This window comes from Panthera uncia, chromosome D4 (assembly GCF_023721935.1).
Source record: "Panthera uncia isolate 11264 chromosome D4, Puncia_PCG_1.0, whole genome shotgun sequence".
Classification (NCBI taxonomy): domain Eukaryota; kingdom Metazoa; phylum Chordata; class Mammalia; order Carnivora; family Felidae; genus Panthera; species Panthera uncia.
In genome coordinates this window covers 90073185-90088654 of record NC_064807.1, presented here as the reverse complement: position 1 = coordinate 90088654, position 15470 = coordinate 90073185, and the positions used below count along the sequence as shown (strand labels likewise).

Here is a 15470-nt window from a genome sequence, read left to right as displayed (position 1 = left end):
GGTCGCGCCTCACTTGCTGCTCTGGGGGGAGGGGCTTCCCGGCAGGCCCACCCCCCACCCAACACCGAGGAGCTCTCCGCCCCCCACCCATACCCCGCCACCTAGGGGCCTGGTTCCCCTGACGGTAACCGACCAACAAAAGGAAACAAGTGACAGCGTTTTGCGAGCGCAAAATACTTTATTTACCAATTTGCATTTAGTAAAAATAGCAGCTCCCGCCTGGCCTGGGAGGGAGCTTCTTGAATCAAAAGTCGCCGGCAGCCCGCGCAGGGAACGGTCGGGTGGGCAGGCCAGACCGAGGGCGCCAGGGAGGTCTCGGGTCCCAGGGCCCCCACTGCCCCGGGTGCCACGCCCCACCTCTCTCCAAGTGACCAGAACCAACACATCCGGGCGCGCCCTGGGTGACGCACGGGAAAACACTCCGCGCCCTGCCTCCACGACCCAGTGAGCCGCGAGGGAAACCGAGGCCTGTGCTAACTCATTTACTTACGCCCTTTCTGCACTGAGATTCCCAACACCCAACTATGTCCCCAGCAGAACCTACAGAAATTTCCTAATGATTCTTATAAATATTTAATGTTTTTCTGCGGTCTCTTCAGAGTTAACAAGAATGTGAATAATTCTAAGAACAGTCGATGAAGCCTTAAAGCTCTGAGTCCAGGGGGCAGGGCCTCCCTCTGTGGGTTCAGCCCCCCACCCACTGAAGATCCCGGTGTGGGAAAAGCAGAGGCAGCAGCCTCAGAGTCAGGGCGCGTGTCAACTCTGCGCCCTGAGGACCAGTCATGAGGAAGTACATCGACTATTTTACAAAGGGCATGGCAGTCCGGAAGTTTCTCTGGGGACGAGTCTAACCAGGCTACTCACATACTAAGAAAACCCGAATGGAATTCGTCACAGCCAGTTTCTAGCACTGGTGGGTTAGGGGGGCGGGTCCCACGTGGAACACGGCCCAGCCCGGGGAGTGGAGAGCAGAGCCTCCCTCCCGGACAGAGAAGGAAGCGAAGCTGGGACCATCTTTGCCGCCAGACTCAAATGCACTTCGGCGACCAGGGCCTCCCTGGAAAACTCAGCTGAGTCCACGTTTCCTTGAAGCCCGTGATGCGGTGCCAGGCCCCAGGGCGCCCTCCCGGGCCCAGGGGGGGCCCGACGCAGCAGGAAAGCACGGTTAGGTTTTCCGAGACACCCCAGTTACCGAAGGGCTGCGTTTTTTCGCGCAGCAAAGATGGCTCCGGCCTCCCTCGGTGCACCGCTCCTGAACGACTAAGAGCGTTTTACCCTCGGGTCACCGTCGGCTAGAGACGGAGCCAAAGCTCCCCTCGCTTCCCCCGGCACGGTAGAGGGGCCGCGGACCCAGCCCCGGCAACGCTGCGGAGACGGGCCGTGAAGGAGTCCGAGCACGACCGCGGGGAGTCACTGCCGTCCCCATCCGGGCGGGAACAGAAGGGAGGCGCGGGCCATCGATCCGTCCGAGTTCGCGGTGGAGCAGAATTTGAGGGTTCCAGGTGCCACTGCAGGACGGGGACCCTTCTAGCTCAACGCCGGGTACTTCCTCTGGCCGATCCTCCCCATCCTGGAGCCCCCCGAGGCGGCAGAGGCCTGGAAAGACAAGAAAGAGTGCGGACTTCCACCCGGCAGCCTCCGAGGCCGGGGGCGCCCCGGCAGCGCCGGAGAGATGGGTCTGCGGGACCCTTTCCACCGACAGAACAGGCAGGCTGCGTGTTCCCCGGAAGCCCCGACGACTGGCCAAGTGGGGACCAGGCCTAGACGTCCGCTTTGAAGGGGTCCGCGGTTTCGTCAGGTGGTGAGAAGGGAGGCTGGCCCCCGCGGCAGAGCACCCGGGGAGGGTGGCGGCCCAGCCCGCGACTGCAGCGTTGCGGGGAGCGCCCAGGGACAGACAGCGGACGGAGCGCAGGCATTTACGCGCGCTGAAGTGAGCCATCGAAAAACTCTTGTAAAGCGCACACTACGAGACGGAGGGAACGAGAGGAAAACCGCCACCAGATCTTGAAACGGAAAAGCAGACGCACGGCCAGGTGGTAACCTGGGACACGGGAGTCCTGGAGGTCAGGGCAGGAGGCCGAGAGGCGGCCTCGTCTGCGGGCACGTCGAAGCAGAGCGTGGCAGGCTGGCCGGGCGCCCGGCTGACGGTGAGCAGGCCCGGCCACCCCAGGCGGTGAGGGCGACCAGGGTCGTGGGAGGCTTTATACTCTGAACGTCGAGACACGGCCCCGGCCCCTCCCTGCTCAGCTCCCCCCCGGCTGGCAGCCAGTCTGCACCCTACGGGCAAGAGACCGGAAAAGGAGGAGCGAGAAGGCAGAGAGACAGAAATAGAAAGAAACATTCAAGAGCATTCCCCAACCGCGGGCCGCGGGCTGCCAGGTGAAGGGTGGCCAAGGCCGGCCTGGCGGAGGGAGTCAGGCCCACGGTGAGGTGTGGCGGCGGGAGACCCGGCGGGAGACCGCAGGCCCCAGCACGGTGGGGGCGTTCACGCCAGGAGCAGCGGCGGGGACGAGAGAAGGGTCGGCGGACACAGCGGGGCGCGGGGCTGGGGATCCCTGTGCCCCAGGAGACAGCAGGGCGCTTACCTGTGCAAAGTGAGCAGGGCTGTAGAAGGGCACGGCTGCCCCGGAGGCGCCCCCTGCTGCGGGGTGGTCACTGGGAGCCTGAGAAGCACAGAGAGTTCATCTCAACGCGGCAACGTCACACAGCGGTCCGCGCTCCCTTGTGGACAGACGCCACTGCTGGTGACCACTCACAGTACTTCTAAGGAAGCCACAGAAGCAAGTCGAGGACACTTGTCGTGACACCGGATTGCATTACTGAGTGGTTCACGGAACACAGGTAAAAATGAGAGCAGCACGCAGCGCGAAACGTTCCGAGGGCAGAACATGCGGCAGCGGGGAGCGCCCGGCCCGGGGCCCCCGGAGCGGCAGCTTGAAGCGGTTAGTAGACGCTTCCGACCGCTTCAGACCTCCCGTGTCCAGCTACAGAATCCAGTGTTTTGATAAGCAAATAAAGTCACACGAGGCCTCCATCGAGGCAACGGGAAAGCTTCGTCGTGCGATCCACACAGAAGACTCAGGATTCCCGCGTCCCAGCCCGCCCGGCCGAGGACAGCCTCGCTGCCTCACTCTGCCCGGCCGCCCAGAAACGCCCCGCGCTTGATCAGAAGCCAGAAATTCTCCAGACCCGGGCGGGCTTCTGAGACACCCTCACACGCGGTGAGGCTGCACCTGCAGCCGGCCGTTTGGAAAAAACCGATCCGGAAAGAACGAAATCACAAAAGTCACCCGTCCCCTAGGAACGTTTTGGGGTCGACTCGGTCGCCCGTGTAAGCGGACGGCCCGAGGCCGCCCCGAGGACCCTGGAAGGAAGGAACACTGCATCCTGTGGCGCGCGGCGGGCGGGGAGGCGGCGGGCTGCGTTAGTGACGGGGGCACGACGCGGGCCGGCACGGCGCTCTTAAGGGAACCACGAAGGCGACCCGGTTCAGGTCGTGTTCAGTGAGAACTGCCAGCCACAGGTACCTGAGACAAATGCTGGCTTACTTCACGCGACAACGAACTCAGTGAACTACAGCGTGAAAGCTGCGAAACAGCAAGAACACACACAACACGGACACATGAGAGATCGACAGGCGTCTGCTCCACGCGGCCAGCTCCACCCCAGACGGCCTTGTGACGCCGTGAGAGTCAACACAGGCCGAGTGGGCCAGACACCAGCGTTAGTTTGAAACTCCTGCCGTGAGGGACGGCTGGGCTTTTTTTAATTAAGGGAACGTCTACGTTCATTTGCTGGTTTTGAGAGAGCGCGCGCGCGCCGGGAGGGGCGGAGGCAGATGGCGAATCTCAAGCGGGCTCCGTCGGCGCAGGGCCCGACACGGGGCTGGGCCTCCCGAACCGTGAGATCGTGACCTGAACCCAAATCCAGAGTCGGCCGTTTAACCGACTGAGCCGTCCAGGCGCCCCTCAACGTACAGCTTTTATTAAGATGGGGGCACCTGGGCGGCTCGGTCGGTTGAGCGCCCGACTTCGGCTCGGGTCGTGATCTCACGGCTCGTGGGTTCGGGCCCCGCGTCGGGCTCTGTGCCGACGGCTCGGAGTCCGGGGCCCGCTTCGGATCGTGTTTCCCTCTCTGCCCCTGTCTGCACACTCTCTCTCCCTCAAAAATAAATAAGAAGCATTAAAAACATGTTTTGAAGGAAAACCATCGGTTGGGGGGCGAGGGGGCCTGCCCTCGTGCTGCCAGAGGAGCGTGAGCGCAGCGCTGCTGTGCTGAGTGAGGGGAGCCTGGGGTGTGTGAGCTCACACCCTGCTCTGCACGCGGCTCCCACACAACCTGCAGACGTAAGGGTCGCTGCTTGTGCTGTGGGACCACAACACTCCTTAAGTCCCAGAAAGCTGCTAAATTGTCCCTTCCTACTCGTCAACTTTCTCATTTAAAGAAGAAGCCACTTGGACGGTACAAACGGGCGATGTCCCCAGCCCGGTGTCTGGGCAGGTACGTCCTGTGGGAGCGGCTTACCTCTCCTCCCTTGGAACCGTCCTCGTGTGTGCGTGGGAGCTCAGGGCCAGGGAGCGACGCTGGCAAACCTAACACCTGTCAGGAAAGAAGAAACGCGGTGGCCATCACTCCCGCGGAGCCCTCACAGGGGGCAGACCGACGCGACACCCCCCTCTGGCCCCGGCCCACGCAGCTCCAGTCCGAGTACGCGCCCCTCCGAACGGCCGCGGGTCCCACGACAGCCTATCTCTGGGGAACTCGGGCCGTGGGCCCCTTGATGGCCTCGTGCGCAAGCGCCCTCGTTATTCCGTTTCAGAGAACAGGAAACAGAGGCTTTGAGATGTCACGTGATCCTTTAAATGTTAAGTAGCTGGGGCGCCCGGGGGGCCCAGTCGGTGAAGCGTCCGACTTCGGCTTAGGTCAGATTTTGCGGTTCGTGGGTTCCAGACCCGTGTCGGGCTCTGTGCTGACAGCTCAGAGCCTGGAGCCTCTTTGGATTCTGTGTCTCCCTCTCTCTATCCCTCCCCTGCTCACACTCTGTCTCTCAAAACTGAACAAACATTAGAAAAAAAACCTGTTTTTTCAATTTCTCTTTTAAAAATAAATGTTAAGTAGCTAATTAACAGGGAACCAGGGTTGAAACCCACTCTGTCCACCTCCAACCATCCTATTTCACGTGCAAGCTGTAAAAATTAAAAAAAAAGTCTCTTTAGGACTGTGGGTTCAGGAAGCCAAGGCCACCACACCACGTGCACCACATGGTCACGGTCTCCATCTCTAGAGGCCCTCAGGGGCAGGACTTCCACGGAAACTGTCTTCTCTGGGTGCACGACGGGAACGATGCAAACAGCAGGCCGACCTTCCCAGGCAGGGGCGCGGGCCAAGTCCTCCCTGCCCCCGCCGCCCGTCCCCGCGGCGCCACTCGCCTGGGGGCTCACGCGGGGGGCTCACCTGGGGCCGTGAGGCCGGCTCTGGATTGACGGCCCCCCCTGCAGGCGCACGCCCTTCCCTGCCGGCCCCCTCTGCGGGTGGGGCTTCCTCCGCATCTGTGAAGGGGACAGTGCGGGAGGCTGTCAGTCCATCCACGACACCGTCGGGGTTTCATTTAGAACAGTCTCCAGGGGAAAGGCTTCCCACAGTGCACTCGTGGGGGACACGGAAAGGGATCCGTGAACAAACACGGATGGACCGCAGGCTCCCCGCACGTCAGCCGGGTCATTTTTCTTAAAGGGAGGTGAGGGCCAGGGGCTCTCGGAAAGGAGGTCACAGGTCAGGAGGTCCCATCCCCCCTACCTGCGTTTGGTCCGAACGAGTGGGTGGGAATCGGCATCGGGGCCAGAGGAGCAAAAAACTCCGCCGGAGCGAGAGCCGGTTCGCTCCGCTGGGGGCCCCCCGGGTTTAAGACGTCCACGTAGCGCGCTCGGGCTCCGGCTGCGTCAGGGCGAGCGGCAAATGCAGGTCAGCGCACCGCAGGGCCCCGCTCCCCTGGCCCCCCCCCGCCCCCAGACGCGGCTCCCCACGTGGCGCAGGGCTGGCTTCCCCCAGGGTGACGCCCCCCGTCTCACACACACCCCGAAGCCACCAGCGCCGCGCCGCCTCTGAGCGGGGCCCTCGTGCTCCGGAGACGGGGTCACCCCGTGACGCTGCCGTCCCTCCTGCGCGCTCCACCACCTCCCCTCAACTCTCCTGAGCCCGTACCACACGCGAGTTCTCCGCGTCTAATTTCTGCCTCGACTGTTACCTGCTTTCCTGGAAAACATGTTCACGGAGGCTCTCGGGGGTCCTCCGGGACCGGGGGGCCCGGCCTGCGCAGCCTTGGGGAGGGAGGTTGGTGGTGGGGGCGGAGCCTTCTTCTGCGGAGGGAAAGACGCTTCAGAGACCTGCCCGCGGACCCGCGGCCACCGGGCGCGGACGGGGGCCTCGCGGGCGCCCACGGCCACGTGGCAGGGAGCACCCCTCCCGTCAAGCAGACGCTAGGAATTCCAACTCACCTCCTCCTCCGGCTCGTTTACATCCACCCATCGGTTCTTCTTTTCATCCCAGACGATCTGCCACCATCACGAAAATAAAGAGAGAAGTCCGGAGACTCGGCGGAACAGACCCGGAGCGCGGCCCCGCGTGACGCTGCACACTCAGGAGACGCCCACCCAGCCGTGCCCGCAGCCGGGGAGCGCCGTGCGGACGAGCGCCGTGCGGACCACCGCCGGCCACGTCACGTGAACTCACAGGCCCCGCCGGCCCCACGTCCTACAGCACTCACCGACTTGTTCTTGTCGTCGGGCAGATAAGCCTCCGTCCTTTTCTTCCCGGGCAGCCAACGAAATAACCAGGACTCGCTGCTCTAAATACAGAAACAACCACAACACCCTGGGGGACGTGGTGCCGGGTGAGGGGAGCCCCACACGGAAGGCCCAGTCCCGAAGGGTCCGCTCACAGGAGGTCCGAGCAGAGTCGGATCCGCGGACGAGGGCGGGGGGGGGGGGGGGGGCCGGTGTGCAAGGGGAGGGGGGGCAGTCTGGAAAGACGGACACGTTCTGGGGACGGATGGGGGGGGGACGGCGGCACAACAGCACGAATGAGCCTGACGCCCCCAAACTATGCCCTCAAAACAGGGTTAAGATGGTCACTTTTACGCTGCGTGTATCTTACCACAATTTAAAAACCTGAACAATGTGCCTTTTGGAACTTTTCCTGTCTGACGCCAACGATGGCAGCCTCTGGCATCCTCCCTCCCTGCCTGAGCAGTGGCGAGAAGGCTGGGAAAGTCCTTGTGGGACCCCCTCAAAACAGTCCCCCGTGTCCCGCCCTGAGAGAACTTAGGCGTCAGGAACGCTGACTTCGCTCCTCGCGTACCGTACTTCGCTTCTTCTAGAACAAGCGAACAGGGAAGGAGCCGCCGCGGCTGTGTGCGCTCTCAAACCCGTCGCTCTGGGCGACACGGGTCTGCACGCTCCCGCCTCGCTGAAGCATCACGTTCCAGCTCACGGTTCCGGCACACTCTGGATCACACTTGCGTTTCAGTAAAATACCAGCCGTTTAAAAAAGCCGAGAGACTGAACCATATCAAGAACCGATAATCTACTTAAAAAAAGGCGGGGAAGGGCACTTGGCTGGGTCAGTTGGTGGAGCGCGTGACTCTCGGTCTCTTGGTCTCAGAGCTGTGAGTTCAAGCCCCACGGTGGGTGTGATTACTTTAAAAAAGAGAGAAGAACACGTTCCTCATAAGCTAACTAACATGAAGCGTAAGGAGCCGACCCACAGCGTAGAAGAGGACGTGGGGCACGTGCATCTAACAGGGGACTGGCAGCCACCGTGGAAAAGGACCCGATTAAAAGCAGGAGAAGACACAGGCCGGCACCACAAAGCCGACGACGGAGGTGGTAGCGGGCATGTGAAGAAGGTGCTCGGCACCCTTGCCCCCCAGGGACGCGAGCTGAAAGCACCAGGGGGCAGCACGGAGCCCGGCAGAGGCTTCGGTGGGCGGGACGGCCCGGCGCGCGGAAGGAGCGCCACCTCCCTGGCTGTGCTGCTGGAAGGGTCACCAGGTCCAAGCTGGCCGGCGGCCCCTTCCCGGGCTGGACCCCCAAGAGAAATGAGCACTTTCGCCAACAGCAGACAGACCAGAACCGCTCGTGTGGCTTTTACATAACCAGCCTGTCTGTGTCCATTACCCAGGACAAAAGATAAATACAATTGTAGCATCTGCGGACCCTCCCTCGATGTTCCCATACGAGGGCGTTTAAATATCAGTCTCCTTTATAAGGAGTCCCAGAACAGGAGGCACCGGCCAATGGTGACAGAAATCAGAAGAGGCCACCCTCGGGGGCTGGGCTGTGACAGGCCGCGAACACGGGGGGCCCCTGGGAGGGCCGCGCTGCTCCAACCCCACTCGGGCCGTGCCCGTCTGGGGACACAGATGCACGAACGTTCACGAAGCTTCACGTTTCACTTCCCAAACCGTGTGGCCCAAGTGACGCAAGAACGGTGGCCTGGGGCCCGGCGCCCAGCACCGGGGCGTGAGGAAGGGCCTGTGGGAGCCCCCGCCCCGCCGGAGGTGGGCCGTGTGCTACCTTCTTAGGCTCCTTGACCTCTTTCCCGGCCGCCTGTGCAGGCCTCTTCCCTTCGGGCGTGGACGTGAGAGGCGGCTGCAGGGCTCCGGGGCCAGCACGCTCCCACGCCGGAGGGACCTCGGAGTCCTGGGACGTCCTGGAGGGGCCCTGTTCCAAGGCAACAGGCAACAGGGGAGGAGGGTCACCCGGGGCACCACAGCAGAGGTCTTATGACTCGTGAGGAGGGCAGAGTGGGGGTGGGGGTGGGGGTGGGGGGAACCACAGCCCCCCCCCCCCCCCCAGCCTGCAGCTAGCCAGCCAATCGGGGGACGCACAGGGGGGGGGGGGGGGGGGGGGTTCGGGAGCTCAGGGGGCACTGCCGGGCTGCAAGGAAGAGGGAAGGGACTGGGCACAGTGGAGCAGGGGGCGTTTTAAAAGATAGGCTTATTTAGAAAATGCTTCTCGCTGAGCGAAGACCCCATTTTCAAAATTAGTAACTGTCATTTTACACGAAAACAGAGTATTCTTATGGAGGAACGTGTAACAAAAGTTTAGACGATGACCGCATGCCCACAGAGGCCTGCTGTCTGTACAGAAGGCTGTAGAACAGTGTGCAGAAAAGCGTTTGTTCCCCCCCTCAGCCCCCGCGCTGAGACGAGAGCAAACAGAGGTGGTGTTTACACCAGACACGTCTGATGAAACGATACCTCGATTTCAAGAGACCAGTGAGATTTTTAGGGATTCTACTGCAGAAAGTGAGGTGCAGAGAGTGGGTAGGGCTCTCCAATTTAGGAAAGTCAAAATTAGCAATGCAGTTTCATTACAAACGAGCACTTTGTCTCCATGAAGGAATGCTCCCCACACCACACTAGTAAATGAGCGCTTTCCTCCGTAACGCTTTTCCCCAACTCCATATGGTGAGGATCCAAGTTATTTCAGAGGAGCTTTCCCACTGAGAAGCAATTTAAAGGATAATTTCCTAAATTTCACTACTATCTTTCTACTTAAGACTAAAGAGCGACAAGTCTGGGCTCCTAATCAACGCAGCTTATGGAAAACGAATAGCTTAAAAACAAAAAGTGGGAGAGTACCAGATGAGCAAATTTTCCGCCAAAACCATCTTCTCTCCGTTCCGGAAGCGAGTTTCTCCCAAGCGCCTCCTGTGGCATCACCCCTGTCAACGGAAGAGAGAGCCACGGTGGCAGCTTCGCGACGCGCCTCAGAGCCCGAGACCGGAAATGGTCTCGAAATGGCTTCATCTTCAAAGACGGGTCTACACCGTACTGTGCCCAAGTACACAGCACGAGAACCACATCGGAGCGCAGAGCAGGTCCCAGCCCGGGCGCGCCTCAAGGCCGGCTCGCCACACCGGGACACCCGCTCACGCTCTGCGTCCCAACCGACAGCCAAGTCACAAGGGAATCTAGCGTGGATCTCGATCAGCCGTTCCGCCTGGAACTTCCAGAACCCTTAGCAGACAGTAAGCGATACAACTCGTTTCAAGCGCAAATGACTTAAGGCTCTTCTGCCAATCACCTCCTGAACACCAAACCCAGTCCAGGCCTCTGGGGATGGCGTCGCGGCAGAGACCCACCTGGGTCCTGGCTTCCGGCCTCCTGGGGCAGGTGCTCACTTTCCTGCAGAGACGGTGCACCCGCTGGCAGGCCAGGTCCTGGGTACAGAGCTGCAGGCTCGGGCACAGAGGGCTCTGGAAAGCCAAGCGCAGACCCTGGGGGTCCGCAGCCAGGCCCCAGCTCCGCAGGGCCGGGGGGTGGCGGCACCGGGAACAACGGCACCCTGGCGGGGAGGGCCGGCTGGCTGTCGGGGAGCGTCGGCGGAGCTGCAGAGAGCGAACAGCAGCCTGAGGTCACTGGCGCTAACTCCAGTCACTTGGAGAAGCGAACTGGCGGTCGCCCAACAGTTTAGCACGCGTCATTCTGCGTGGCCACGTTTCTTTCGTTATGCGCTAAGAGAACCAGGCGCCCAAACAGCGCGGGGGATGCGAGGGCCTCTGCGGTTGGGGGAAGAACAGCACGCGGGCTTTTTGAGGACAAAAGGGAGGACGTCGTTAAAGATGACGGGCAAGGGCTCTAAGCCACAGCGAGACCCAACACAACCTGGAGAGCGGCTGCGTTCACGGAGTCCTCCTGGCCTCGGCCGCCGGGGGACAGAGGGGCGTCCGCCCACTCAGCCGATGTTTACAGCCGGGAGCACGGACAGCCTCGCGGAGGGAGAGGAGAAGGCTGATGCGGCGCTGAGACACGTCCCCTCCGCTCTCCCAGAGAGGCAGGGCGAGAATGTTCCGCGTGCGGCACGGGGCTCACCTGAAGGCAGCAGCCGCACGCCCTGACCGAAGCGCTCGGCGCTGGGCACAGGCAGTGCCAGCAGCGGGTTGCCCGGCTGGGCGGGTCCTGGGCCGTCGTGCTGCCCAGCCTCGGGGCTGGGCGTGCTGGGGCAGCGCTGGGAGAGGGCCCCGTCCAGGCTCCACGGCGCGGCGCCCTCCTACAGGAGAGACACCGCAGGCATTTCCCACACCCCCGCGCTGCGGCACCAACCCCGGGGGACCCGCTCCCCGCGTCTGTGCTTCAGGAGCACCCCCCGCCCCCGTCCCGGGAATCCGTGCGCCTCTGAAATCCTACCGTTTACACCGAACACCCACACTCAATGTGAAAACGGGGACACGGACCGCGCCTGTCAGCCCGTCTCTGACACCGCGTCTCCCGAGACCGAAAGCAAACCTCACACCTTGACCTGCTTCTCGACGAGCCGCAGCTGGACCAACCAGGTGGGCTCCACGAAGGACTCCTCCTCCGGCTTCTCTCTCAGCTGAGGGTCGAAGAGCCGCAACTGCGAGGCGATCTAGACGCACACGGGGCGGGGGGAAGAGCCCGTCACCACCGGGGAGGACAGGCCCACCCGGATGACCCAGAGACAAAAGCATCTTCGTCACCCAACCGGGCGGCTGCATCGCCCGGGAAGGTTTTCCGAGGCGCGCCGTGACCTGCCCCGGAGCAGCTGGCGAGGCCGAGACAGCAGCAAGGGGGCCCGGGAGCCTCGAATCCGCCCTAGCAGACCCGTCAGCCTGTGTGCGCGGGGGCCAGCAGTCCGCATGCCCCCTGGAGCGCGTCTGCTGCCCCTCCCATCGGATCCCACGGACCTGGCTTCACCGATCAAAACACTGAATGGACCCAGAAATGCACACACCCTGACGGGCGGTAGGGGGAGAGGGACGGTGAGGGAGGTGGGGACAGATGAAACAAGGTGGCCTTGGGTTCACTGCTGAAGCTGGAGGAAGAAGGATCCGTTATTCTGTTTTCGTAAACGTCTAAAACTTCTCATAATGAAACACTTTCCCAAGTTATCGCGCGAGTGCATTCTCCTGAACGAAACTCCCGGGGAGAGGGGAGCGCTGGCGCAGCGGGCGGCTTGTGCTGGGCGTCCCCACGCGCAACCCCGTCTCCTTTGAGCCTCGCCTGCTCCTGGAGGCCGGTCACGCGGTCCCTGTTTTACAGAGCAAGAAACTGAGGCCGGCCCTGGAGCAGCCGGGACCCAAAGCCAGGCTGCTGGACTCTGGTAGCTCACGCTGTGAACCGCTAGATTCAAGGGCCCCACGGTGAGTCTCCCAGGGAAACTTCCTTAGAAGCTACCGCTCCGTTTCTGCGCTGGGGTGAGAGAGCTGACGAGTTCTTACGCTACGCAAAAACACCGGATGCCTGTCCAAGAACACGAGAATTGCTAAAGCCGTTCACGAAGGAAGTCCCAACGGTCCTAGCTCGGTTCCCGAGTCCCGTCAGCCCGGTGTCACCGGGAGGACGCTCAGGGGACGTCACCTGAGCCAGCTGGCTGATGAGCACCGGAGAGTGCGCGTGGGGCTGCGTCAGGATGGTCTTGGCGATCACCTCGCAGTAGTGGAAGGCTTGCGTGGCCAGCCCCATCTCCGCCAGGCGGCAGGAGTAGATGAACTTGAACACCTAGAGCAGGTGAACGAGCAGAGCGGTCTGAGGCACCGCCCCTCGCCCCCGCCAGACCCCACCCCAGGCTGGAGCTACTCTCACGCTTCGCCTCGCGCACCTCACACACGCCCCCGGCGGCTGCCCAACAGCACCAACCCTGTTCCCGGAGGGACCTCACCTTTCGCTTATTTATTTAAGATTTCACTTTTTAAGTTATCCTTACATCCAACGTGGGGCTCCAGCTCCCGACCCCGAGATCGAGAAGCCAGCCAGGTGCCCCCCAAGGTATCTCAGATGAAAGTCGACAACTGAGCTTCTTGGCAACTCTTTCTCTTCAACACGCTTACTAGGCTGGTCGGGACAGCCGTCCCCACTCGCTCTGCCCCACAGACATTTATGCCCACACGGTCCCCGGTCAGATAATACCCTCCCCACGACGCTAAGAGCTGCCGACAAAGTACTGGGGACCAAACGCTCAACAAACATTTTAAAGGCAAACAAAATCCTCAACTCAACAGGGCTTTCTTCTCAAGCATTACGGACGCTTGAGTGTCTCGAGATCTCCAAAAACACTTTATCGCTTTCTGCGCAAGGACTCAAACCCGCGATGGTCGGAGACTTGTCAGCACGGACCGCCCGCCCACCCCCGCTGACCTGGAAGTTGGGGAAGGAGCAGGTCTGTGCCCCGAGGGACTGGGCATACTCATAGGCCTCCGTCCTCTGAATGGCTTCATTGGTCGCAAACTGGAAAAACGGCAAACTGTCGAGGAAACAGGGGACCTTAGTCCTTGAGCAGGTCACCCAGAAGCCCGTCACACCACAGGACAAAGCCGGCAGCCGCTGCCGGGCCGCCCGCCGTCTCTGGGTGGGCTGAAGGAGGGTGCTTTCCTTCTGCAGGAAAACAGAGACCGCTGTGTTCCTCACCTGTGATTCGATCCAATTAAAACCAGTTTTGCGGTTTTCTTCGTATAGACCCCTAACCCGACCTGGGCCATGAGGTAGCAGAAGTGCGCAGCATCTAAGAGACCTTTCGAAGCTGAGGAGACACAAAGCAGGCCGCGGCCAGTGACGCCGAGTTCTCCCAGGAATCAAAACACGTGGACGGAAAATACCACAGAGACGACGCGAACGGCCCTCCGTACCCCGGCAGCGGCTTCCACACACGGGCGTCCTGCGCTCCCCCACCTCCGGGCCCGCGCCCGCACCTGACCTACCTAGCGTGTCGCCCATGGTGGTCATCGCCCTGGACTCCACATCCACACTGCTGCTCAGGTTGGACAAGATCATGGCAAGATGCGGCCTCCAATCTCCCCACTTCTCGTCTCCGCAACACTGAGGTCAGAAAAACGCAAACCCAGATAAACCCTCCTCCTCAGAAGACAGCGTCACCTTCATCTCTCACGGGTGAGCTCAAAGAGCACAGCGAGGGAGCGAGACCAACAGGGGGTCGCAGGCCTCGCGGCCCGCGATGCAATCTGTCAGAGGAGCGAGCCCGGACAGACAGCCGGACCGCGGAGATGCCCGCGAGCCCCTGAACACTGACCGTGGACGCCGCGGGCATCCGGCCCGACATCAGCTGGTACACTGTCTGCAGAGGGTCGTTGATTGGAAGACTGTTGGCGAACCTGCGCAAATACAAAGAGACGAAGACCCGAGTTGGCCCTGTGTCGAGGACAAAAAGACAAAAACAAGTCTGGTCTCGTCTTGGCCATCTAACGGCCGTCTGGCACTTAACCCGGGCGAAGTGCACAGGTCCCAGTGTTTCGATCAAGGAGCTGAAAACACGAGGCCCCAGGATCTCGTGGTGGTTTCGCAGAAAGTACGAGAACTATACGGTCACTAAAAACTCCTAAAACTCCCTTCGCGGTACAACCCACGGACGAAGGCCAAGCAAGCCCGGGCCAGCGGCACCTGCTTTCTGGGACGAAAACTACAGGCCACTGTGCTTCCAAGGGCTGGCCGGGCAGCACGACCAGGCCAGTTGGAAGTGCCCAGAGACAGTCTACAGGGCAAGATGTTCTACCTGGTCATGACCCGGGCGTGTGTCCGGCTGTCCATCTTGCTTGCCAGCAACAGAGCATGTCCCCACAAGGCGTTTTTCATTGCGGATTCTAAAGCATCCTGCGAAGTGTTTTCGGGGTTACCTGAGTTATCAGAACAATCTCCCCGACACAAGCAAGCGGGCGCGGCGGCCCGCGTGTCGTCAGGCACCGCTGGGGGCGGGCAGAGCAGAGGGCACACCGAGGAACGCGCGACTCGAAGGTCTGCCCACACAGCTCCGGTTCAGAAACGAAGTCCACTTTTCACATGTGCCCCAGCTGCAAAGTCCCTGTGGCAGCAGGCTGGCGAATACACATCTCGCTTTGTCATCTACTAGCAGCATGAAGAACACACACGCCGATCAGAAACCAGGGCAACCGAGACGGGGTACCGCCACCCCCAAACCATCGCTTCCCCCGTGGGACACACCACAGGGATCGCATCCCCGTTCCAGAACGCGGCACGAGGCCTCCACGAACGTCATCTCGATGCGCACAGAGCCTTTCCTAAGGCAGACTTTCCCTACCCAAAGTCACCCGGGGCACGACTCAGAGGACACCTTCGGGAGACACACACGTTGCGGTACAGGTAAACGGGAGGCAAACCGGACAGACTTTACAATTTCAACCGGTCGGAAGATGTCCACGTGAAGACCGTTTAGTTATCGCACACGAGCTTTCGGAGCGCATCACGACGTCGGAGTGCCACGAACCGCCGGCCTGGGAGACCCCCGCCACCAGGGCGCCCCCGGGGCCCTCCCCGCAGTCTGCCTGGTCCCAGCAAGCCTCCAACGGCTCTGCATATTGTGATCGGCTCCCCACCGGCCCCCGGCTCCCGCCTCACCGGGGAGGATGGTGCAATTTCTGTCTCGTGCTCGGCTTGGCCCCGAGACCCGCACACGACAGGGGCGCAGCCTGAGCACGGG

General features: G+C 61.7%; 1 protein-coding gene across 11 annotated transcripts in view; it reads right to left on the bottom strand.

The window, feature by feature from the left end:
* Positions 1–158: 158 nt before the first annotated feature.
* SEC16A (SEC16 homolog A, endoplasmic reticulum export factor) overlaps positions 159–15470 on the bottom strand; it is a 33002-nt gene continuing 17690 nt past the window's right edge. For 6 of the 11 annotated variants that reach the window (XM_049631334.1, XM_049631357.1, XM_049631331.1 and 3 more), the window contains exons 12-30: positions 14529–14626; positions 14049–14130; positions 13720–13837; positions 13430–13541; positions 13160–13265; positions 12383–12523; positions 11298–11411; positions 10877–11054; positions 10147–10392; positions 9644–9726; positions 8574–8720; positions 6764–6844; positions 6495–6551; positions 6245–6356; positions 5797–5934; positions 5455–5573; positions 4525–4599; positions 2586–2663; positions 159–1596 (exon numbers count right to left, since the gene is read on the bottom strand). In XM_049631334.1, the coding sequence (XP_049487291.1) occupies positions 1528–1596; positions 2586–2663; positions 4525–4599; positions 5455–5573; positions 5797–5934; positions 6245–6356; positions 6495–6551; positions 6764–6844; positions 8574–8720; positions 9644–9726; positions 10147–10392; positions 10877–11054; positions 11298–11411; positions 12383–12523; positions 13160–13265; positions 13430–13541; positions 13720–13837; positions 14049–14130; positions 14529–14626 (2154 nt within the window). In that variant the 3' untranslated portion in view covers positions 159–1527. The other 5 variants (XM_049631399.1, XM_049631375.1, XM_049631380.1 and 2 more) reach the window with 5 other exon arrangements.